The sequence below is a fragment of the Myotis nattereri genome (genome assembly GCF_964212035.1).
Source record: "Myotis nattereri genome assembly, chromosome: 10".
NCBI lineage: Eukaryota > Metazoa > Chordata > Mammalia > Chiroptera > Vespertilionidae > Myotis > Myotis nattereri.
The window spans coordinates 73,583,287-73,607,977 of NC_138085.1; the positions used below are offsets into that span (position 1 = coordinate 73,583,287).

The 24,691-nt window shown below is 56.6% G+C and overlaps 1 protein-coding gene across 5 annotated transcripts in view; it reads left to right on the top strand.

Moving 5' to 3' along the window:
- DNMT3A (DNA methyltransferase 3 alpha) overlaps nt 1-24,691 on the top strand; it is a 93,929-nt gene that overhangs the window by 33,999 nt on the left and 35,239 nt on the right. For 2 of the 5 annotated variants that reach the window (XM_081101376.1, XM_081101377.1), the window contains exons 3-6: nt 2,209-2,313; nt 15,927-16,197; nt 22,572-22,615; nt 23,015-23,161. In XM_081101376.1, coding sequence (XP_080957502.1) covers nt 2,209-2,313; nt 15,927-16,197; nt 22,572-22,615; nt 23,015-23,161 — 567 coding nt within the window. Of the gene's footprint in view, nt 1-2,208; nt 2,314-15,926; nt 16,198-22,571; nt 22,616-23,014; nt 23,162-24,691 lie in introns of those variants that run through there. The other 3 variants (XM_081101379.1, XM_081101378.1, XM_081101380.1) reach the window with 2 other exon arrangements.

The window sequence follows — 24,691 nt, forward strand, 5'->3', positions numbered from 1 at the left end:
CACAGTAGGTGCTCAATAAATGAGTTCATGCACACAGAGAGGCACACGCACAAATCCACTAGCCTGCACAAGTGCTACCATGCATGAGGCTCCAGTGCCACTCTGATCATTATGACTCCAGTGTGCTCTCCAGGCTTAAATAGGATCATGTCACTTTACATTTACATATGTAACTCTTTACAGCTTTCAAAGCACCTTCACATGTGGTGGCCTGCTAGATTAGGGAGCTACCGTCAGCCTCTCTCGATGTCTGAGGCTACGCTTTGACCTACATTTTAACTCAGCTCACTGGATGGATTATTTTAAGTCACATACAACTTCTCATTCTGATGAGCTGGACTATGGCGATAATAATCTCTCAAATCTATGGTACATTGTAATTAACAAAGCATTTCACATACATTATTTCATTTTTATTCTTACACTTTACAGGAAGCAGAGATGGTATTATTCTTTTTCCATTAGACAGGCGGGAAATCTGAAGCTCAGAGAGGTTATCTAACCAGGGGAGAGCCAGGAAGTGAGGCCTTTAGAATAAAAATTTAAGTGTTTTAATTCTCAGCCTATGGGTCTTTCCACTGCATACCCTACTGCAGTGATGGCGAACCTTTTGAGCTCGGCGTGTCAGCATTTTGAAAAACCCTAACTTAACTCTGGTGCCATGTCACATATAGAAATTTTTTGATATTTGCAACCATAGTAAAACAAAGATGTATATTTTTGATATTTATTTTATATATTTAAATGCCATTTAACAAAGAAAAATCAACCAAAAAAAATGAGTTCGCGTGTCACCTCTGACACGCGTGTCATAGGTTCGCCATCACTGCCCTACTGTGCAGTGTGCTACTGACACGTGAGCAAGTGTGCACACACACACACACACACACACACAGAGTAAAATTATAAGCATGCAGGCAAACCAAGGTGAAGGCACACACCGGCCTTCACGTGCACACATCCACACACAGCTGTCCCAGGAGCCTCACACCGAGACACGGTACCCATCTCTCCAAGAGAGATGCATCCCACCAAGCCGCCCCCAGAGCCAGCCAGCCAGACGTACGTGCTCCTTCAGGACGTACACCGGATGCCCTGACCCAGCATCCGCTGAGCAGATGTCTCAAGTTGGTGTTTGAGTAGAGGGGATGAACTTGATGGATCTAGCCAGCCACTTGCCCAGGCCCCCTGGGACAAGAAGCATGTGCAGCCTTTGCCAGCTGGCTGGCTGGCCTCCCAGGGCCCGCCTGTGATTGTGAAATTCAGTGAAACGAATTGGCTTCTCTGGCCAGCAGAGCCCTGTCTGGACCGCCTGAGTACCAGGTCTGCAGAGATATAGCCGCAGGACCCCGTACACACACACTCACACACACATGCTCACATGCACGGCCTGCCCAGGTGGGGCCTGCAGAGAGGTGAGCAGCAGGTGTGCTGCTAGACGATGAGCAGGGAGGGACAGAGGCTGACGGTGTGAACGGCCACATTACACGCGTGGCACTGGAATCACTGTAAATGCTCATGCTTCCACACAGCCCTCCAGAGCCGCTGGTCTTTCTGATCTCAGTCACCTCTTTCATTGGCTGCCTAGTGGACCTCATAATAATAACTGAGGGGGGTCAAGGTGAACCAGGACATGGACCCTGAGATGATCCTGGGAGGTGACAGGCATATGCAATGCTAGCACCACATGGCAGACCCTTCAGGATCTATTATATTTACAGCATCTGCAAAAGGCCTCATTGCCTACTAGTCCTCGCTCCAAGTGTTGCATGTACTGCCAGTATTCATTACTAAATTTAATATTGCTTTTCTTGTGATGTTATTCTTTTCAATAAAGATGATTCATTAAATAGACCTCTAATTTAATTTTGTACTGTGTAAGACTTTCTTCCATATAAATAAATTCATATCCAAAAACACCATCTTTGTCAGTGTGTGTCGTGATTCTGCAATTCAGAAATGTGGCCACCAGGAGGGAGAGCTGCATTTGCACGGGGTATCTGGGGCTGCCCCTAAGCCCCCCGAGGGTATATTTAAATGAGGCGCTCAGGGTGGCTCAAGCTTTTCCTGGCAGAAGGGGGTGACGTTTATCCCTGCCATGGGGGGACCACATGGCACAGGCCGGGAGTGGGGCTGTGGTGGGGGTGGCACGGGGAGGAGGCCTGTTGGATCCAGCCGTGGCTTCACAGGCTGTGTCTGTGCCCGCAGGAGGGAGAGGAGCAGGAGGAGGCGCGTGGCAAGGAGGAGCGGCAGGAGCCCAGCACCACTGCACGGAAGGTGGGGCGGCCTGGGAGAAAGCGCAAGCACCTCCTGGTGAGTGTCCTGGCACCCCCACAGCACACACACACACGCACACACACGCACACGCACACGCGCGCACACGCAGTGATGGGTGTCTTGCAGGCCCCTGGGTATGTGAAGACACTGCGATGTGGTCGCTTCTCCATTCTTTGAGCCCCTCAACCACTCCCACGATTTCCCTTTTCTACATGGAAACTGTGGGTTCGGGCAGAGCAGGGACTTGAACCAGGCCCCTGACTCCCGCCTTCCCTCTGAAAGGGCAGCAAGAATCCCAACAGGGCAGAACTTGCTTCTGCCTAACCTGCCTGCACTGGCTCCGCCCTCCCCATCCACACACCCACCCAGAGGACCGGAGGATGGGAGCTAGATAGGGGGTCTGATCAGAGTGAGTAGGGAAGACATGCAGGCTAAGAAGGCCCTGTGTAAGGGAGGAGAACTGGGTCCTGGTTAAGTCCCACGGAAGTGTGGGCACAGGCTGCCCACAAGCCCCAGGCAGCCAGGTGCTGCTGCCCCCGAGTCTAGGAGGGGCTCAGGTTGCCCACGATGAGGAGTGCTCTGGAGGGCAAGGCCTGCGGGCTGTAGCCTGCCTTCGTATGCCTTAAACTGAGGCAGAGCAATGATTATCTGCCAGCACCAGAGACAGCTGGTTCCTTTCTTTTAGCCCCTTCCAGCTGCGAATGGGAAACTTGAGGCAGGAAGGTAAGGAGAGGAGCCAGAGCTCCGGATTTGTGACTGCCCTTCAAGGAAATGCTCTCAGCAGAGTAGAGTCTCCCCTTGGGCAGCGCCAGGGTGAAGGGCTGGCGTGAAAGGAGACAGCTGAGGGAGGGAGGGCAGGCCGCAACAGCTGGGCCTGGGTGGTTCTCAGAGCCTGGGGTTGGGGAACCTGCATGGTCGAAGTGCACCATTCCCAATTCTGCTTGAAGATTTGGAGAGGAAGGGGATGGGAGGGGGTAGAAATGAAGGCATTTAACTGTTAATTTTAGGCATTTTAATATTAACGTAAACATGAGTATTTTATGTCCTGAAATGAAAAATTCACATGAAGTTGAAAGATAAAACAGGGGACTTTAAAGGAATGTCCAGCTTGCAGCAGACTCCAGGCTGCATCCTGGGGTGCGTTCCCAGGGTGCCCCTCCATTCACCTCCACCCACACCCACAGGGCACCTAGTGGGAGAAGGTGGGCACAGTGCCAGCTGGAGTGGGTGGGGAGCCAGGTTGAGTCAGAGACCACGTGATTGCACACCTGCACGTGTGCCCATGACCCACCGTCCCCGATCTGGGTGCTGGGGATAAGGGCCCCCACCTATAGCAAATGAAGACCTTGCAACCCTTTGACGCCTCCCTGTGAGCCCCTGGAGCCAGCGGGAGGGTACGTCACTGCGAGGTGGGGTGCAGCCCCGGGGGCAGGAGGGAGGTGTGTGGAAATGTGTCCAGAGATGTACACACGAGAGGTGAGGGGTACGGCCGAGTGGGGAAGGGGCAGTGCGCGTCATGTGTTTCCAGCCTGGAACAGGGCGCAGTGTGGAAGGAACAGTCTGCATGTGGAGTCCAGCGGACCGAGTTTAAATCCACCTGGGTAACCAGGTCCCCCTTCCAAAAATCAGAGATGGTAAGCATGCATTCCTCCTAGACCAGTGGTTCTCAACCTTCTGGCCCTTTAAATACACTTCCTCATGTTGTGACCCAACCATAAAATTATTTTCGTTGCTACTTCATCACTGTCATGTTGCTACTGTGATGAATCGTCATGTAAATATCTGATATGCAGGATGGTCTTAGGCGACCCCTGTGAAAGGGCCGTTCGACCGCCAAAGGGATCGCGACCCACAGGTTGAGAACCGCTGTCCTAGACCCAGGGAGAATTCAATGGATTCAGTCACCAAAGAGCGAGTGCTCAACAGGGATCTGTCCTGTCCTTGCTGGCCAGACCTTCCTCTTCAGGAGGCCACAGCAACCTCAGTTGGACAGAAGAAACAGCACTGGGTTGACCGTAGCCCAGCTGTGTGATCCTGGGCAGGTTCCGGAACACCTCTGAGCTTCCGCGTGTCGGTACAATGTGGCCAGAAGCCATACCTGCCCTGGCCACTCCGGTGGTGCTTTACATCAGCAAAGTGATCCCAAACGCGCAGGCCGTGTTCTAGATGACACCTCAAGATAGGCCCCAGGAAAGGAGAGAGAGCGTGGGGAAGGCAAGCCTGATGGGAAGGCGTGAGGCTGAGGCAGCTGTTGGGACGGAACCCCTTGCACATCGGGGAAGCAGAGCAAGACTGACCCCAAGGAAAGCAGCCAGCACAGCGCTTCCTGGACAGCAGGGCCCGGGGCGGGGGTAGGGGATTGGGCAGCCGAGGAGGAAATTCATGCTACAGCAAGAGGTCAGTCAACCCCTGGTCCCTGGACCTACAGGCCATCTGGTTCTCTTGTGCTTGAGCAAATGCTTGACCTGGCGCCTCCCTCCCTCCCCAGCAGAGGAGCACAGCAGGGAAGGTTTCTGGGGACCTGGTGCCGCTGTGGCCCTGAGAACGACAGGCCAGGGAGCTTGGAGCAGCTGAGTGTGTGTCATCCAGCTAAGCTGGAAAGGGGAGGGAGCTGGGCTCGGGTCCCCACAGGTGGAATAGAGGGAGAAGTGCTGGGAAGCAAGAGAGGAAAACCTGGCTTCGGGCTGGGCTCTTTATTTGTGCAAAGGTTGCATGAGCTACATCTGTTAGTGTCCTCGATATCCCTCCCGGGCCCAAGGTTAGGAAATCTTTGCCTCCAAGGCCTATCTGCTCTGGGTGCCTTCCACTCATTCCTGCTCCTGCACCTGCCTCCTGGCTGCACCCTCACCCAGGCCTGACCCCAGGATGGTTTCCCAGCCCCCAGCCCTTCCTTCCCCAGGACAAATACTTCATACCTACTGAGCACCTACCAGGGTGGGGGAGGCCGCACAGATCGATAAGACTTAGCTTTCAACCTAGGAAGCTAGAAAGGAGACCACACATAATTCTACCTAACACAGCCCGTGGCACATCTCTGCTCAAGAATCTCCAGGGACTCTGTTTCTTATGGAACAAGATCTGGAATGTTCCATCTGGCTCCTCACCACGGGGTCTCTCCTGCCCCTGTGCTGGTGCTCAGTATCCACCTCTTGCCACAGAAACAGAAACCCCCTCTTCTTGCTGCTCCTTGAACACATCAAGCGTGTTTCCCAGCCTCCTCTTTTCTCCGCCTGCCCCAGAGCCCAGCCCGTCGAGCCTGCCTTGCGAAGGCAGCCCAGCTCAGCCAGCACGAACCACACTGATGCTCCCTGTTGAACTGTTTGTAAAATTAATCAAAATGAACACCGAGAAATTAAAGACATGTGCTGTCACCTGTCTCTATACAATTTGAGAATAAGTGTTTAGAAACTTTTGTATCAGTTTGATACTATGGCCACATCCAAGTGCATGATTTTGTATTTCTCAAAAGTTACATTTCTTGATGGATTGGGAATTAAAAAAAAAAAAAAAAAGGCAAAAATCTAGCCTCTCACCCCCGACAGTTGGAAAAGCAGGTGGAAAGAGCCTGGCTTTCCACGAGATGTGATGTTTGGTGCCACCAGCCTGGTAGTCACTGAGCTGAGCCGCAGAGCACTGTACCCACCTCACTGAGGACAGACACCGTGAATAAATGCTCGGAGCTGTGCAACCCCTGATGCCTACAAAGGCCTTTACAACAGTGAGTGACTTAGGTGGTGCTGACGGCAAACCTGTGAGAGAGATGGGGGCCCGCTTCGCCACCTTCCTCACATTCAGATGAGGAGACTGAGTGAGATTCAGAGTGGATGGCCCCCACACCTCCCAGCCGCAAAGCCCACAGCGCTCGTCCCTCCTCACCCCCTCCGGTCACGCCACCCCGAAAACTGGGTGTCCAGCATTTTACTTGTTAATATGTGAGCGCAGGGCTGTTTGAAAAAGTGTGTAGATCTGGTCCAAAAAGCACACAGAGAAAATATAACCTGAGGGGGGCGATGGACCCAAATACCAGGGAGCCCACCAGGAAATGGGTAAGGCTGTGGTGGTCTGAGGAGGGAGAGGGGGGCCCACTGAGACCGGGCATGGCTTCGTCCGCCGCGCTGGCCTCAGAGCCAAGACGCTTGCTTTCGATCAGAGCCGGCAACAGGAAACAGGAAGCCGCTGCCGGGCAGGGCGGGGCTTAGGAAGGGAGCTGGCACCTGAAGTCAGGGCCTGCGGGCTGGCGGGTGCCCATTTCAGGGAGGAGGGGACAGTGGCATGCCGGGCTGGTCTCTGCTGGCCAAGAGTGTGAGCCTGCGTGTGGGTGTGAGCAGCGGGGGTGGGCGGAAGAGGCATCTTCCTGTTCGCCAGCTCCCAAGGACGGCACAGAGTACGGAGTGAAGATGTCCGAGGCAGGTTCCTGCCTGGTCACAAGCCCAGACAAGCCCTGCGACTGCCTTTGTCCTTGGCGCTGCTCACAGCTGGGGTACCCGGAGGGAGGGTTCCTGCCCGGGCCCAGCAGACCCTCTAGGGGATGACCAGCCCTTCCGGGCTCATGGCCTCTTTAGTATCTCGATGTACTTACTTACTGAAGATTTATACCCACCAACTCCCTCCAGGGTTAATTTTGCTCAGTGGGAGCACCCTGAGGTCACCTCTTGCTAAGAATAACCCAGAAGGGGAGGGCGGGGAGGGGGAGGAGGGGCAGGAGGGGCTGGGAGCAGGCGCTGAGCTCAGCCAGGCCGGCCCAGAGCCAGCAGTTACTCACTCCACGCCGAACCTCCAACATGACGCCTGAGTGAGTGAGTTCCAGAGGGCAGAACTGCCCCACTTCAGAGCCAAAGACGGGGTACGGACTGTGGGAAGGCAGGGAACCCTCCTCTGCGGGGAAGCCGGCCGGGTCCCGGGTAACGCAGCTGCTGGGAGTCTGCAGCGCCGGCTCCTCTTCCAACCTGACATGACCTTCTGATTCATCTCCAAGTTAAGACAGAGCCCAGATCCCCTCTGTGTCCAGGTCAGAGCCGCTCCTTCGCTTGCCCCCCGGAACCCTGGCTCAGTGACTTGGTGCCTTCTTTTTATGCACAACACTTCCTGCAGGCGTGCTGGTTTCGGCGGCGCACACACTGACACGGGGAGGATGCACAGGAGGCTAGCACTGCCCCTGTGCCAGGATGACACGCACATTCGCAGAGCGTCCCGTGTCTTGGGCAGTGCCCGGTGGGCATCTGAAGAAATATGAGTCAGAGCACAATGTGAGGCACTCAGTAGCAAATTCGTGACATTTCACTATAAAAATATTTGTGGAAGGCAGTCTGTGAAGTGAAAATGAAGCTGAGTTCTACCTGGGGTATTGGTGCTGATATGTTAACTTGCATTTCCTTCATAAACCACACACACACACACACACACACACACACACACAAACTTCTGAAAGAGTCCTTCCTGGGCCCAGCCCCTCCGGAGTTCCCCTCCCCGCACCGCCCCCCTCCGCCCCCTTGTGAGCCTGCTGCCTGCCTTACCATGTTTTTGAAGGTGTGAAGAAAACGGGGCTGTCTTTCTCACCAGGTTTGAGACTTTTGTGACTGTGCCCTGCAGATTCACCTGTTCGTTCCCCACCCGACCAGGCAGATCAGCAGCCACTAATGGCTTCCAGCACCGAAGCTCCTGGCCTGTGGGCTGGACGTCAAGTGCGAACACATGTGGCCTTGGGCCTTCGTAGGGGGTAACCTTCGAAGTCCATGGAAAAGTGGGAGGCTTTCCTACCTTAGGACCTTCCTGCGTGAAGTGTGGAGGGGGAATGAGCACGTGGATACATGTAGTGGGGAGGCCCGAAGGCCGAGTGGAATAGGGTTTCATTTAAGAACAGTGGTTTCCATCGTGGCGGGAGAGGCGGTCTGCAGGCAGCCTGGTGGTTTGCGCTGTATCCCCTGCAAAGTGTGCTGTGTGTCTCTGGAAGGATTCTGAGGGGTGGGGGCCTGAAGTGATGGGAGGCATGTTTGGGAAGCTGGCTCTGGCATCCCTGAGCAGGATGGGCTGAGCACAGAAGAATGCAGGGAGATAGAGGGAGGGAGGGTGATGCCAGGAGACACCCCCAGAGCCCGCTGGGGCAGCAGTGGGGGGACAGAATTGGCAGGGCCCGCGCTGCGGGCCGCTCCAGAGGAGGGAGAGGAAGGGGCGAGAACAGATGTTTCCAGACCTCAGACATGGCGCCAGGGTTATTGTCAGAGACCGAGACATCAGAAGGGAGCAGACTCGTCAGGGGCCCTTTGGAAGGCCACTCCAGACTGCCAGTGGGAGGGGCATCTCAGTGAAGTCCCCAAGTCTCTGTTTTATTGTTTCAAAAAAAATCCCTGTATATTTTCATCCCTCCCTGGCCCCTTCCCCAGAGTCACACATTCCAGGGCCACCTCCAGCTAAAGGCAGTCATTCCCTCAGGCCCCAGCCTCCCCCCCCCCAGGTCCCACCCGCCCCTCAAGTTCCAGCCTCACCCCCTCAAGTCCCAGCCTTCCCCAGGTCCCAGCCTCCCTGCAAGGTCCCAGCCTTCCCCAGGTCCCAGCTTCCCCCGCTCAGCCTCCCCTCAAGTCCCAGGATCCCCGCAAGGTCCCAGCCTTCCCCAGGTCCCAGCCTTCCCCAGGTCCCAGCCTCCCCTCAGGTCCCAGCCTTCCCCAGGTCCCAGCCTCACCCCAGGTCCCCGCCTCTAGGCTGCTCTGGAGCAGGCTGCACCTGCACCACTCCTGCTGGGGTAGGTACCCGCCAGCACACGCCTCTGGCAGGGCTGTTGACACTGGGGCTCTTTCATCATCCTCACCCAGGGAATTTTGTGTTTCAGTTCTGCCACCTTAAGAAAGATGTAACCAAGTTGGAAAAGCTCCAGAGAAGGGCAGCTAAATTGATCAAGGGGGAGCAAGGCTGCCAAGTGAGGACAGACGAAAGAGATTATGACTCTGGAGTCTGGAGAGACAAAGGCCGAGAGGGGATGTGATTAAAGCCATGAAATCATGTCCCAGGGGTGGGGCAGGATGAGCACACCCCAGTGCTGAGGTGGGGGAGGGGGCAGGTAGGTACCCATGAGAAACTTCAGGAAAGTACACGAAACACAGAAGAGGCAGCGCCATCTCCCCAGTGCGTTCCCTTCTTACCAAACCTGTCACCCTCAGCATGGATGGTAGAGGTGGAAAACGAGAATTTCAAGAGTTTTACTTAAATACGTGCATCTTCTATACATGATGGCTTTTGTAAGGGGACCTTCAACTCACCCTGAAATCCTTTGAGGTTGACTTCAAAGAGCACAGCCAGGCCCTCTTCCAGGTGGACAGGTGTCCCTGCTGGAAGCGGAACCCCGAGTGGGCTGGCCACTCACTAGGCATGTGCCTTCTCGCCATGACCCACAGGGGCACGGACGGAGTGACTGGCTTCGAAAGCTTTGCTGGGCCCTGACGTTCTGAACTTGAGTCACACACACACACACACACGTACGTGCATGATAGAGCGCGGTGGAGAGATGGCAGAGCATGGTGGAGAGATGGCAGAGCGCGGTGGAGAGATGGCAGAGCGCGGTGGAGAGATGGCAGAGCGCGGTGGAGAGATGGCAGAGCGCGGTGGAGAGATGGCAGAGCGCGGTGGAGAGAGCTCAGGGGCAGGTGGGAAGGCAGCTACCAGGCTAAATGGTGACGGAAGTAGGACCTAGAGGTGCCCAGCTGTGGCCAGATTTTCCAGAGTTGGCTCTCTTTGGTCTCTGCTCTTTAGTCTCTGGTCCCTTGACCCCACTGGTGGCCCTTTTAGCGGCTCCACCAGGGAGAAGGAAATTGGAGGGGTCAGACTCCTCATTCCAGAGTACGGGAGCCTGGCTCCATTCGCTCCAGGAGGCTGGGGGGCGAGGGGGCGCATATGGGACCTCTCTTGGAAGGAGCCGTGGGGTGCACCTCTCTGGCGCTCCCTGACTCAAGGCCACTTCCGCCAGTCAGATCCGAGGGCTGCCAGGGAGGGGCTGCAGGAAGGCCCGGAGCAGAGGAGAGGGGGCCGCTGGGGCCCAGCGCCAACACTTGTGGGGCAGGGCTGCCCTGCTTCAGTGGACTCCGTGGCTGTTTTCTGAAACTGGACTCAACCTGGGAAAATCCAGGGTTTGGTGGGGGCCGTTGGGCCTGCAGGAGACAAGGAGCTGGAATCGGCTTCGGGTGTGAGTGGAAGGGGACTGTGATTTCGTTGACACCCCTCTGTGGCATCTCGGGCCTGTGGGGTGGGCGAGTACCTCTGGGCGATGGTGCACAGCGTGTGTGTGTGTGTGTGTGTGTGTGTGTGTGTGTGTGGCGCTTTAATCAAGAGGCCAACACTGGCCTGACGCCAGGGTTCCCGGCTGGCACAGAGCTGAGCACTGCCAAGGGCTTTAAAGGCGCAATGGCAGTATCATGAGGGAGGGGGAGGGGAGGCCGAGGACGGGCATGTGGAGGGCCATCCCTGCATCTGCTGGCCGCTGGGCCTCCCTCCCCAGAGCTGCCTGGGGTCAGAGGGAGAAGACCCCTTTCAGCCGCAGTCCCCATCACGGGGTAAAAGGGGAGTCAGGCGCCCAGAGCCAGCCCAGGACCCTGGCTTCTACCTCCAGGGGCTCCGGGCCTCCCCCTCTACCCTGGGCCAGGTGAGTGGGCTCCTGCACCCACAGATGCCCGGGCCCCGTTCCCCATGCATTGTCTCCCTTACTTCTTATTTGCCGGCTTTAATTTTTTGTGGTAAATATAACTATAGTCCAGAGCCTCTCCAAAGTCACTTCCCTCTCTGGAGCCTTCGAGTTCTGCCCACCGAGGGGGACAACGCCTCACCTGCGAGGGGTGGGTGGGGGTTTGGGGGTTCAGACCAGACTTGCAGCAGAGGGGTGGCTGGGGACTTGGCTTTGGCCTGGACAGGTTCCCTGCGGAAGGCTCCTGCTTGCTTTGCCGCGGGCTTCACCTTGCAGTGGCTGCTGCCAGGAAAACAGCCGGCAGCCTTCCCCCGGCCCTGCTCGGGCCCATCAAAGCCTCCTTTCCTCCTGGGAACCCTGGGGATTTGAGGTTGGGCTTTTCCGGAGACTCAGCCCAGAGCAAGAGCCGCTTCCAGAGGCCTCTCCGGTCCCTGGGTCCGTCTGGAAGTTGACCACTGAAGGTGTGTGAGCCGAGGTAAGCCTCCGGGCCGTGTCCCGGGGAAAGTGAGCGGAACACTCCGTCAGGAGAGTCGTGACAATTAAATCTATTAATCGTATCAGCATATTTACGCTGGGTCCTGTGCTCGGTAACAAATAATTAGGAACAGTGTGGGGAGTGCTATAATGAGATAGGATGTGCTCTGTAAACACACGGGAGGCACGCAGGGGCTGGGAGACAGGGAAACGCCGGGGTGGACTTTAACCCCACTCCATGGGGCCAGGCGGGGGGGTGGGGGAGGGCAGCAGCCTGTCACCCCCTGAGGCTTTGCGAGCTGAGGGTGGGGTGAGGCTGAGGTGTCCAAAGCCCAGGGCCTCGCACTGAGCCCTCCCAGGTTTGTGTGTGTGTGAGAGACAGACGGGCAGATGACTTTAAAATGTTCCTTCGAAGACAGAAAGTAGAACAGGGGTTACCAGGGCCTGGGGGCAGGGTGTGGGGAGTTGTTTAATGGGTACAGAGTTTCTGTTTGGGATGATGAGAAGTTCTGAAGAGGAGTGAATGGTGGTGGTGGTTGTTCAACAGTGTGAATGTACTTCAGTGCCACTGAATTAATTGTACGCTTGAGGGCAGTTAAAATGGTAAATTTTAGGTTATGTATACTTTATCACGGTATTTTCTTAAAGATTTTTTTAACTTTACTTTTTTAATCCTCACCCTAGGACATGTTGAGAGGGAGAGGGAGGGGGAGAGGGAGAGAGAGGGAGAGAGGGAGACATCAACATCGATGTGAGAGAGATACATTGATGGGTTGCTATCTGTACGCTCATCGACTGAGGATCCAGCCCACAACCCAGGTATGTGCTCTGACCAGGAATTGAACCGGCAACCTTTCGGTGCATGAAGTTCAATGCACTGAGCCACTCTGACTGGGCTCAAGTTGTTTTTTAAATGGTCCTTAGAAAAAAGGCAGCCTCTGGTCAGTGCCCCTACCTTCAGCCCAGGGCTTTTCAGCAACAGCGCATTTTGACGTTGACATTTTGGGCTGAATGAATAATTCTTTGTTGTGGGCGCCATCCTGGATCTTACAGAGTGTTTAGCAGCACGCCTGGCCCCTACACACAGGAAGCCAGCAGTCTGCCCCACCCCAGTGTGACCACCACAAATGTCTCAGACACATTGCCAAATGCCCTCTGGGGCAAAATCGCCCCCCGCACCCCCCATTAAGGACCACTGCCTTCAGCAAGTTGGAATAAGCTGCTCCAGGAGGAGCTCAAAGGGTGGGTGGTAGGCAACAGAGAAGCAGGAGGCAGTTGCCCCAAATTCTGAGGGCCCCCAGGAGGTGGCGGCAGGGTTTGAAGAGCCAGAGTGAGGCATAATGGGCATGGGCATGGGCAGGGGCACGTGGGCGACAAGATCAAGCTTGTCTCAAACCTGTTGCCCCCACCCACCCAAGAGAGAAGAGAGTGTGCTCATTGCTGTCATGCCCCTCCCCCTCCCCAGCCCCATTGGTGAGAAGCAAAGGAAGATGAAATTGTCACCTACAGCTGCAGGTGGTTGGTGCCTTCTAAAAGGGCCGGCGGCCTCTGCTGCTCCTTCCTCCTCTCCCCGTGGGAAAAACGAATGTCTCAGGGTGTGCTGTGCCTCCTTTCAAGGCAACTACAGAAATAAAAGCAAACAGAAACAGAGTTTTTAACAGCCAGATCTGACATGCAGCGAAGTGGAGACTCCCCATAGTGTCTGAGCGGGCTGCTCTCGCTCTGCACCCGGCCTTCAGCCGCAAGGAAGCACTTGTGAATCCGGAGCACCTGCCAGGTGCCCCACTCCATGCTGAGTCTAACCCGGCACAGGTCCTGCCTCCAAGAGGCACAAGCTGATGGGACCGACAGGGGAGAGGAGGGGAGAGCAGAGGAGGCAGCTGAGAGGAAGGCGTGGAGGTGGGGGCAGGAGCCTGCAGGCCTGGCTGGGGTCGCCGCTCTCAGTGGCTTCCAGGTGTGGGTGATGCTTTCTTCTCGCCTGCGATGCCCCTTTTGGGGAGCACCCAGCTCCTCCCCAGAGATTTGAAGGATTGCTTCAGTCCCTTTGCCTGTGGACCTCCTCCCTCCCTCTTGGTGATCTGCCCAGTGACCCTGGGCCCCAAAGAGAGGGCGGTGAGGGGCTCAGGGTGGGTTCTCAGTGCGTAAGGTGCATCAAAGGGGTCCACAGCAGGAGTCAGTAGCTCCCCCTCATCCCAGAGCTTTGGGGATGCAGGCTCACCCAGGACCAGAGAGGATGGGCATGAAGAATGGCCCGGTTGGGAAGAGGGGAGGGAAGCTGCTAACCCTGGGGCTGGAGCTGTGCAGAGTAACCCCTCTTCCTCCTCATCCGCCTGCCTCTGAGGGGATGGAGTGTCTGCACTGCCTCAGACAGGGTCCTGTGGGGCTGCCTGGGAGGGGAGCTTACGGGGAGGGGGACGGGGGGGGGGGCCTGGCTGTGTGAGGTCTCGGAACAGGTGCTCCTGATTGTCTGTGCTAAGGAGCTGGCAGTCAACAGGAAGTGAGTCCCAGGTGGGAAGAAGCCATGTGGTTCCCAGGCAGGAAGTGAATGACAGCAGAGTTGTCTTGAGCAGCTTTTGGAGCCAGGGGCCTACCCCAACTCGAGGTGTCTGTGGGGCAGCAAGTGGCTTGAGGAAAGGAGAACACGGCCATGGTGAGAAATTGGCTGTGACCTACACAGTGGGCCCGCGGGAATCCCACCCCCCCCCCCCCCCGGGGGTCCCCGCTTGCAGCTGTGTGGTGCCTGGCACAGCCAGACCTGGGGTGGCTGTGGGGGCCCAGGCGTGCCCCACTCTCCAGGCTGCCTGGGCCGCTGACTTCCTCCCATAAGAGCAAGCCTTGAGGGTGAGAGGACTTTCACCAGGGCGGGGCCTTCTAGGCTGGGGAGCCCTGTTGGTTTGCGCAGGGAGGTGGGGAAAATCCATCCGAGTCCTGGAGAGCATCCATCCGAGTCCTGGAGAGCGTGCGTGGGGCGGCAGCGGAGGAGAGAGACGCCTCTTGCTCCACTTGCATTCCCGCGTCTGACCTCCTGGCTCTGCTGGCTTTGGCCTCAGTGCAAAAACCTAGTGGTGGAATTCTCGCTTCCGCTTCCGCTGGAGGCCTGCTCTTCCTCTTGCTGCCGCCTCCCGCCCCGCTGCGGAGGACTGCGCACATTTGCAGCTTTCCATGGGAGGTGCTCTTCCTGGAAGCAGGCCCGCCCGCCGGGCTGCCACACAGCCAGGAGAACAGCTTGGCCAGGGGCCTGGAGTTCCCTCCGCGCGCATGCTGCTCCATGTGTCTGCAGGCTCGTCCAAGGAGGACCCTGGTTTAGTCCTGTTTTTTATTTTTATTGTTTTTCCCAAGGCCCTAGTTTCTATTTGCCACCCGTGGGGGTTTGTCACCAAATAATAGCAGGCTCAGAGTTGAGATCTTAGACCAGTGGTTCTCAACCTTCCTAATGCGGCGACGCTTTAATACAGTTCCTCATGGTGTGGTGACCCCCAATTTCATTGTTACCAATGGAACATCATGAAAGCATAGTGATTCATCACAAAAACAATATGTAATTATATATGTGTTTTCCGATGGTCTTAGGCGACCCCTGTGAAAGGGTCGTTCGACCCCCAAAGGGGTCGCGACCCACAGGTTGAGAACCGCTGCTTTAGAAAGAACAATTCTGGACCAGTGTGTGAGTACATATGTATAAACATGTAACTTACACGTGATGTAACTTAAACATGTAACTTACACATGTAATTTATACATATAACTTACACATGTAACTTACACATGTAGATACATAGGAAGAAAAGTCTAAGAAAGATACTCGCCAAACTGTTATTGATAGTTTACCTGTAGGGAGTTCTTAGGTGCTTGGGGACGAAGCATTGCATTTCCTCTTGGAGGGGGAAGCTCGGGCCATGCGCTGGGGAGGGTGTGCTGTACAGACTGAGAATTGCTTGGCGGGGCCTTGGCTGTCCTGGGGTCTGAGCACCTGGGAGAAGCCGTGGGGGCCAGACCTGAGGGAAAGAATGTGCTGGGCTTTGGGGCTCAGAGGAATGCTTGGGGGGGGGGGGCGGTTTGACCCTCCTGGCAGCTAGTCACTGGGTTTAGAGACCCCGGGGAGAGCTGGGCGGCTCTGGCACAGAAGTCAGATCAGCCCAGGCTGGTCTTCGGCGGAGGGGTCCTGTTTCAAAGTAGGGATGTCGTGAGGCTGCAGAAGGCTCGGGGAGAGAAGACTATGTCACCTCAGTGAGTGTATGTGTGGGGTGCAGCTTGGGCTGTGGAACCAGCTGGCAAACCTGGCTGGATTCTTCTCCCGTTTCTTAAGCTGGAGTCCATAGATCCCTTGACTTCAGGAAGTCAAGCCTGTAAACCCCTTGAAACAGAGCAAAATTGTGAACATATGAGCGTCATGCAAAACTGAATGAACGTTTATGCGAACAAAATTATCTGGACAGAGTTCCCACCAGAACTTCAGAGTCTCCACCAGAATTCCACTGGTCTGACCCTCTCTGTGCTTCTCCATGACCAGGTGGAGAGCAGTGACACGCCGAAGGACCCTGCGGTGGCCTCCAAGTCCCCATCCATGGCCCAGGACTCAGGCCCCTCGGAGCTGTTACCCAATGGGGACTTGGAGAAGCGGAGTGGACCCCAGCCGGAGGAGGGGAGCCCTGCTGGAGGACAGAAGGGCGGGGCCCCGGCAGAGGGAGAGGGCGCAGCCGAGACCCCGCCCGAAGCCTCCCGAGCCGTGGAGAATGGCTGCTGCACCCCCAAGGACGGCCGAGGAGCCCCCACAGAAGAAGGTGAGTCCCTGGCTCAAGGGGCCGCCTTTTTGGGGCTCACCTGAAAGTTGGAGATTTGGGGCCCAACAGGTCCCTGGAGGCGTGGGCTGGACATGGTAGCTGAAGGTCTCCTTGCCCAGGTGTGCCCTGCAGGCCACTGGCTGGATGCAGCCCGCACACAGGTTTTATTTGGCCCATGTAGTATTTTAAACATTTTTAAAAAATTAGTTGCCAATATTTAAAAATCAAGATATTTCACATAAAAATCTAGAGTTTTGGCTTCTTGTGACAAAATAAAAAAGCTAGACCTGGCAACAGTGGGTTGCAGAATGCCAACATTTGCTGGACTGGGGTGATGGCTGTCTCCCTCCCTCCCTAGACACACCCCCCCATCAGGCTGTTTGTGCACCTGTTTCCCTCAGCCCCACCTGGCCTGCTTGCTCGCCCATGAGACCTCAGTTTGGGGGATCACTGTATTTGTAGCCCCCTGGCATGGGTGCCCAAGGGCAGAAGATGCCCTGTGGGCATTAAAAGCCCAGCGAGCCTTCCCAGCACAGATGTCCTGAGCCCACCAGAGTTTAGATGATTGGACTAAACTGTGGTTGTGACAGGTGGGGGAGGGGCAGGGGGCTGGGGCACTGCCCAGTCCAGGCCTCTTCTTCCTCCGAGGGCTTCTTGGTCTAGCCCTGGAGCCCCAGAAAGTTGCCCACTTCTCTCTTTCAGGTTAAGCCAGCGATCTCAGGGCCAGCCGAGCTGTGAACATGTCAGTAATGAGCACAACTAGCATTTGTACAGGGCTTCACAGTTTACAAGGCGCTTTCTCATACATTATCACATTTGATCCTCCCAGAGCCCTGCCAGGTTGCTTTGCATATGTGCATTTTAATTTTAAAAAGTCTTCCTTCCAAGTGTGTATGATGGAATGAGTAAATTGATTAATTGGCATAACTCATTCTGCACGGATCCAAACCTCGCATTTATGCCGGGTTGAGAGCATCTCCAGAAGAGACCTCAGCTTTACTTACTAAAGAGTCTTCCGTGCGTTTATCACTCAGCTGATGTCTGTGATGCTCCCACTATGCGCAAAGCGTTTTCTGAGGTGCTCCGTGTTCAGTGTTTTACTCCCCCAAACAATCTTCTTCAAGAGGAATTATTATCCCCAATGTAAGGTGGAAAAGACTGAGGCTTACCAAGATGAAGCGACTTGATCAGAAACACCAAACCTGTCAGTGGGAGGCCCAGGCTTTAGTCTGTCCTGGTCTCTGGCTTCAGAGTCCGTGTGCCCATCCACTCTCCCCTCCGTTCTGCAGTGTGGCTGGGAGGCCCGGGCCCTGACCTGTCCAGGGCTCCTCGCCTCACCCGAGTGCCTCCTGGGCTGTGGCCTGACACTCGGTGGGTGTGTTCAAGGGACCCAAGTGGAGTAAAACAGAGGAGGAAAGGAAGTAGCCCCCATCCTCCTGTTAAAAAGGCCAGGTATGCAGGACAGATCCTGTCCCCCTTTCCCACCACGTGTGCCAGTCCCCGGGGGGCAGATCTTGGCTGACTCCCAGGTTCCTGGGACCCCTCCATCACTGGCACCCAGCTGCTGCCCAGGGCCCAGGCAGTCCTTTCTGGCTGCTTTTCACCTTGAGAGTTTGCTTTGGTTTGGGATTTCCCTACCTCCCTTTCTATTTGATTTCAGGAGCTCCTTCCTCAGTCAGTCAACAGGTATTTATTAAACACCCCTCTGGTCTGTGCCAGGATCTGGGAAAATCCTCATGAACAAAAACCTGCTTCTTGCCCTTAAGGACCTCACAGTCCTCTGAAGAGACAGACATTCATGAGAAATCCGCACTGAAAGGGTGTGATTAAACACAGATAAGTTCTCCAAGAGGAAATGAACAGGGTTCTATGGGGAACTATAACAGAGGAACCCAGCCGGCCTGGGCTGTTACACCTAAAGCTGAGGGGTTCACCAGGTGAGGGGTGTGCAGGGAGGGAGTGAGAACAGGAATAGGGCTCTCAGGTGGGGGCGAGCAGGGCACTCGGGGGCCTGACAGAAACCCACGGGCCGGCGTGGAAAGAGCGAGGGAGAAGGGCGTGAGATGAGGAGGGAGCAGGCAGGGCCACCCTTCCGGGGGCTGACATGATGGGCTGTACATTTTGGAAAGACCAGTGTGCCATCTGGATCCTGGAATGGAATGAACAAAGGGGCCAGAGGCAGGATGAGTGCTTAGGAGCTGCTGCAAACGCTGCAGACAGAGAGGGGAGGGGGTGGCTCTCCTGAGCGAGGGGGTAGCAGAATTGGGTGGAGGTGGACAAGTGCCAGGGACGTGAGGGAAAAGGGGGGAGATGCTCAAGGGCGACTTCTGCAGTGAGATCTTTTCCGAATCTTCGTGCCGAGCATGGTGGGCAAAAACGCTCATTCCCTTGATCTCCAGAATCCGGCCTCAGAGCACTCCTGTGTGGCTGCAGCAGCCCAGGCAGGGGAGGTGCCGGCAGGGGTCAGAGCTGGTGGGATCCTTGAAGGCCACTGTGCATTGCCTGATGGTGAGCCTGGTGAGGTGCTACCTAGAGGAGTGGGCAGTGGCCTCCTGGGGGCTTGGCCACTGTTCTAGCGTCAGCCACATAGAATACGTACTCAGTTGCTGGGTTCTGAGGAGAAAGGAGACTATGGCCCCAGCAAGGAAGGGACTGGGCTGTGGCCTTCTTTCAGGTCCCCTCATGCCAGGTCTCTCTTCAGGGACCCCATCTTCCTCTCCTGGAACCCCTCTCATTAGGTCCCATACAGGAGAAATGGGGGGCTCTCAGGTAGCATTCCTATGGCCTGGGCACCCTCCAGTATGCACCGTGGGAGCCCCAGATCCTGAGAGAACAGCCAGGAGAAAGAAGGAGGAACAGGGGAGATGATGCGTAATCAGGACATGAGCCACCTGGACACACAGGTGGTGGCCTTAAGAAGGCGCCTGCACTCCCAGCGCTAATGCCGTGATGCTAACAGTAATAACAGTAGCGGTGCCAGAGTGGCTTTCTTTGACTCATGTGTTGAGTGTGCCATCTCCTCACCCCTCCAAGTGGTCCACCCATCACCTGGCATCACCTGAGAGAGAGGGATGCGGACTCGCAGGCCCCACCCTAGACCAGTGGTCGGCAAACTGCGGCTCGCGAGCCACACGCAGCTCTTTGGCCCCTTGAGTGTGGCTCTTCCACAAAATACCGACTTCTGCACATGGGCCACGAAGTTGCAATCGCACTGTATGTGCGCGCCCGCACGTGGTATTTTGTGGTATTTTGTGGAAGAGCCACACTCAAGGGGCCAAAGAGCCGCATGTGGCTCATGAGCCGCAGTTTGCCGACCATGGCCCTAGACCGATTGAATCAGAACCCACGTGTTAAATGCATATTCCAGTTTGAGAAGCCCTGCTCTGGTTGTATTCTTTCATCTTTGTGATCCTGGGAGGAAGACTCTTTGATCCCACCGTGTTTTTTTTAAATCCTCACCCGAGGATATGTTTGTTTGTTTTATTTATTTGAGAGAGAGAGGAAGGGAGAAGGAGAGAGGAAACAACAACAAACATCAATGTGAAAGAGCAGCATTGATCGTATGCACCCCGACTGGACGACTGGACGTTAAGCCACACTCTGGGTGTGTGCCTGGCCAGAATCGAACCCACCACCTTTTGGTGCACTGGATGATGCTCCAACCAGCGGAGCCACCCAGCAGGCTATCCCCACTTCCAGGTGGGGAGGTGGAGGGTTCGGAGGGTTCAGTTACCGACCCAGGATGATGCAGCTAGGGAAGGACCAGCTTCTGTGAGCACAGAGCTCCCCTCTCCTGACTGAGCGCTCAGTGTCGGCTGGTGACTGCCCTCAGTGATGGAGATTTAGGTTCATTTGAAAGGGAATTGGGGGTGGCCCCCTGCTGAGTACAGTCCCAGGCCAACAGAGTAGTGTTAGGAGCACCCTGGCCACCACTGCCTCTAGGACCTGAGATGCCCTAGGCCGAGGGTCACGGCCAAGCCTGCCAGGGCCACCCGGGGACGCACGCGGCCACCTGGCCCAGCCTGTGACCCTGGGTCTGGGCCAGGGGCAGATGGACTCCGAGGGAGTGTTGAGAGAGCGGCTGACCCTCCTTGACCCCGGACAAGTGCTGCATTCTGAGGTAGCCCAGTGTGTTGTTTTGCTTGCTCAAGTGTGTGCGGTATCCCTCAATTGGGCATGCGCAGAGTCCGGCAGGGAGAAAATCCAGGAAGAAGGCAGTTAGAAACTAGGTAAGGAAGAGGAATTCTGTCTGGGGCCCATGGGGCCCATGGGGCCGGGGGTTACGGGAGGGGAGCATCTGGGAAGATGGTGCAGTATAAAGTGAGCTGCCTTCTCAGCCCTGGTAGTCAGTCATGCCACTCCCCAGGCCTGTTTCCCCACCGGCAAAACCTAGCGGCCGGAGGATTAACTCCATCGTCCTTGCAATACTTTTCTTTCAGCGCTGGCTTCCTTTCATTTGAATGAATAAATGATTTTCCGGAGATCAAACGTCACGGAGGGTCCCGGGTAGGAAACGGAGGGTCCCGGGTAGGAAACGTTTGAGGGCCTAAGGGTGCATCAGATCCGGGGGCGGGCGCCCCCTTCTGGCGGCGCAAGGCCTCGCCGGGCAAACTGCAGGTTGGAGAGGGCGGAGGACTTCGGGGGAGGAGGAGGGACTTCGGGGAGGAGGGCCCGGCTGGCAGGATGGGGAGCCGCGGTCTGGGAGACCCGGGGGAATGTTGGGGAGCGCGCAGTGGTGAGACGAGAGGGCCAAAAGGAGACACGTTGGAAGAGAGAGAAAGCCCGGGTGAGACCAACCTCAAAAAGCCCGTCGCGTACAAAACGCCCACGGGCCCATGCGCGCACCAGGCACGCCCCGCCACAGACGGCGGACTTACGCGCTTCCTCCCTCTCGCCCCTCCGCCCTCCCGCCAGCTCTGCGGGTGGGGCGTTCCCGCGTGTGGTCCTCGGTGTCCACGCTTGCGGGGCGCCCCTCGCTCCTGCAGGTGCTGGCCCTGCCTTCCCCGTCCCCCGGGGCTCTGGGTCCGCCGTCACCCAGAGCTGCCCCTGGGCGCCGGGCCGGGCTGGGCGCAGACAGATGTCCCACGGCCTCTCTGGTGAGAAGGAGGGAAAGCAGCATCCTCTGGGGGCTGAGGATTCGAGGCCGTCAGTGCTGTGGCCGGTTTCCGCTTCAGGAGCTGCAGTCGGGGCTGTTTTTTCCGTTTGGGGCTCTTTGTGTGTCCCCCTCCGCAGCGGCCCTCTCCCCGCCCCCACCACCCAGCTACCACGAGCCAGCCTGGGTGACCTTCCTGCCTTTGGGCCCACGCTCAGTACTCTTGGCTCCAGAGAAAGGCGTTCTGGGCCCAACCAGGAGGAGGGCTGCTCCCCCTGCCCTCCTGTGGGAAGCTCAGGAAGGCATCGTCACCCCAACGCCACAGCCAGGGCCCCTACCGGAGGTGCTGGGCAGGGACCTGGCGCCTGGGGGGGAGGACCCGGGGAGGAGGGCAGGGATATTCTGCGTGGGGCCAGGAGCAGGGCAGGGCCCGGATAGGGCTCTGCCCCCAGGGGAGCCTCCCCAGGAACTGGAGTCAGGATCCAGGTGAGGAGTTACAGGGAACTGCTGCCTTAGGGAAGGGGAACAAAACTAACTTTTATGGAGCACCTGCTATATGCCAAGCCCTGCTCTAGACATTTAATGTCCCCAATAACCTAACGCTTCTAGAAGGGGTGTCCACCTTCACTCAGTGAGGAAACAGGCCAGGAGCGGGTACAGAGATCTCATCGAATAAAGGCTGAGCTCAGGAACCTGAGAATGGGGAGGGGAGTGGGGTACGGAGGCACATATTAATAACAGAACCGTAACACGGAGAACTGCGGGAAAACCTTAGAAATCATCGCCAGCCTCTTTATATTCCCCAGATGAGGAAACTGAGTCTCATAGAAATGAAGTCGCTTTGCCACAGTCTTGCTCCAGGGGCCCCGTACCCCACTGCCCCCCTGCCCAGGGCCCGGCGCACAGAGCCAGTTGTTCCATTCCAGGGCCACGGGAGGCTGTGCAGTCTGCCCCCTCCTCCCAAAGGGAGCTCTGTTGGCTGGGAGGAGCCCAGTGGGGCGTTTCTAGATGGCCCCTTCTGTGTGCCTCGGACAGTCCATGGGCGAGAAGCCACAGCCCTGCTTCTGTTGTCTGGCCCAGGCCCTGCTCCGCTCCGGCCATGCCCTGAGTGCTCGGGTCCAGCGTGGTGCCAGGCACATGGTGGGCCGCCAGGTTTGACACAGGAACCACTAAACGGCTGGAGGACTCCTGTCCCCATGGCAGGCACCCCAGGCGCAAGGTGGGGCCTCTGAGCCACTCCTGTAACTCTGCCGACCATCCCTCTGCTCTTCCCTCTTCACAGGCAAAGAACAGAAGGAGACCAACATCGAATCAATGAAAATGGAGGCAAGTGTTTTCCTCAGCCCCCAGGGGCCCTGTGGATCCTGACTCTAGGAGAAGAAAGCGTGGCGAGTGTGTGAGGGGAGCCCGAGGTGGCCGTGGCCCCTTTACCCATCCCTCCCTGAGGAGGAGAGGAAGTGGGTGTGGAGGTTGGAAGTCCCCCAAGGCAGCCACCTAGCCCCCCTCCCCTCCTGGTTTATGCCCATGTGTCCCCCCACCCAGTCCCTCAGTCCCCCGCCCACTCAGGGCACGGGCAGGGTTGACGTCTCAGGCCAGGAGTCAGAGCTCCTGTGTCCTGTTCGAGGTGAGTGCCTCCGCAGTGTCCCCTGCTCGGAACCAGCCCTGCAGTGGGGCTGTCGGTGCCCGTCTTAATGCCAGTCTGTCTCTCTTGTCTCTCTGTCCTAGGGCTCCCGGGGCCGGCTCCGGGGTGGCTTGGGCTGGGAGTCCAGCCTCCGCCAGCGGCCCATGCCACGGCTCACCTTCCAGGCGGGGGACCCCTACTACATCAGCAAGCGCAAGCGGGACGAGTGGCTGGCACGCTGGAAAAGGGAGGTGAGGAGCCTCTGGTCTGTGCCCCAACTGGTCCCACATTATTGGAAAACCGGAAGTTAGCTTCCACCACCCCCTGTGGCTGTTGTCAGGCCTGGATGAGCCTCAGTTTCCCCTTCAGATTAATCTCTGGTACTTTCAGGGGACTGCTTAATCCTTAGGTGGTAACTAGTTCCTTTGTTCTCTCAACAATGTTTATTGAATGCTTATGCTTACCCGGTATCAAGCAGTATACTCGGCTCTGCATATATAATTCCTGTCCTGGTGGAGTTGACATTCTGATGGGGGAGACGGACAGAAAACAAGTAAACGGGCTGAAATAGAGGATAACTGAGGACTGCTCTGGGTGGGGAATCAGGAGAGGCTTCTTGGAGGAAGTGACATTTAAGTTGAGACCTAAAGAAATGGAAGAGCTGGCTCTGTGGGGATCCGGGTGGGAGAGAATGTTCTAGGCCAGTGGTTCTCAACCTTCCTAATGCCGCGACCCTTTAATACAGTTCCTCATGTTGTGGTGACCCCCAATTTCATTGTTACAAGTTGAACATAATTAAAGCAGAGTGATTCATCACAAAAACAATATGTAATTATATATGTGTTTTCCGATGGTCTTAGGCGACCCCTGTGAAGGGTCGTTCGACCGCCAAAGGGGTCGCGACCCACAGGTTGAGAACCGCTGCTCTAGGCAGATAAACAGCACAGGCAAGGCCCTGACTTGTTTGGCCAAATGAGCGCCAGTTTGCCCAGAGTGAAATGAGTAAGGGAGAGAGTGGGGCCAGTTGAGGCTGAGAGAGAGCCGGGTGTCCAGTCATCAAGCTGGTTGAATCTGAGCCACTGGATGCCACTGAAGGTCTGTGCAGAGGAGAGATTTGAAGTGGACTCAGGGCAGCAGGGGAGACGGATGGATCCGGGATGGATGTTGGAGATGGAGCCAGTAGCGTGTGCTGATGGATGGGAGGCTGCAGGAGCGGAAGGGAAGGACTCAGGACACCCCCCAGGGGTCCTGCCTGAGTGCTGTGACTGTTGTACCTTGTCCTCTGACTAGGGAGGAACAGGTTTGGGAATCAAGAGTTCCTGTGGAAATACTGAAGTGCCGGGGCCTGGGCAGAGGGCGGCCTGGGCTGCAGAAACCCCTGCATTTATGGTCCTCTAGAGAAGGGTGGCGGCTGGGGACAGAGCAGGGGCCTGGGAGGAAGCCAAGGGGAGAGTGTGGGTCTCCGGGGGGAAGGTTTTCCGGGGAGAGTGGCCACCTGCCCTGCGGAAGCTGAATTCGTTGATTCATGCCCATTGGAGGGAGCTGGTGACTTTTCTTTTTTTTTTCTGGTGACTTTTCTGAGAGAAGCTTCGTTGGGGGTCGTGCAGTGGGTGCAAGCCAGCCCTCCGAGGGCAGCAGTGAGCGGAGGGCAGGCGGCGGGGAGGGAGAGGCCCAGGGAAGCGCAGTTGGTGCGGCTGCTCTCCCCGCGTGTGTGATGAGTAGAGGAAGGCAGGGAAACGTGAAAGGCTGTGAAACCACCTGGGGCATTTCGCCTTCACTCT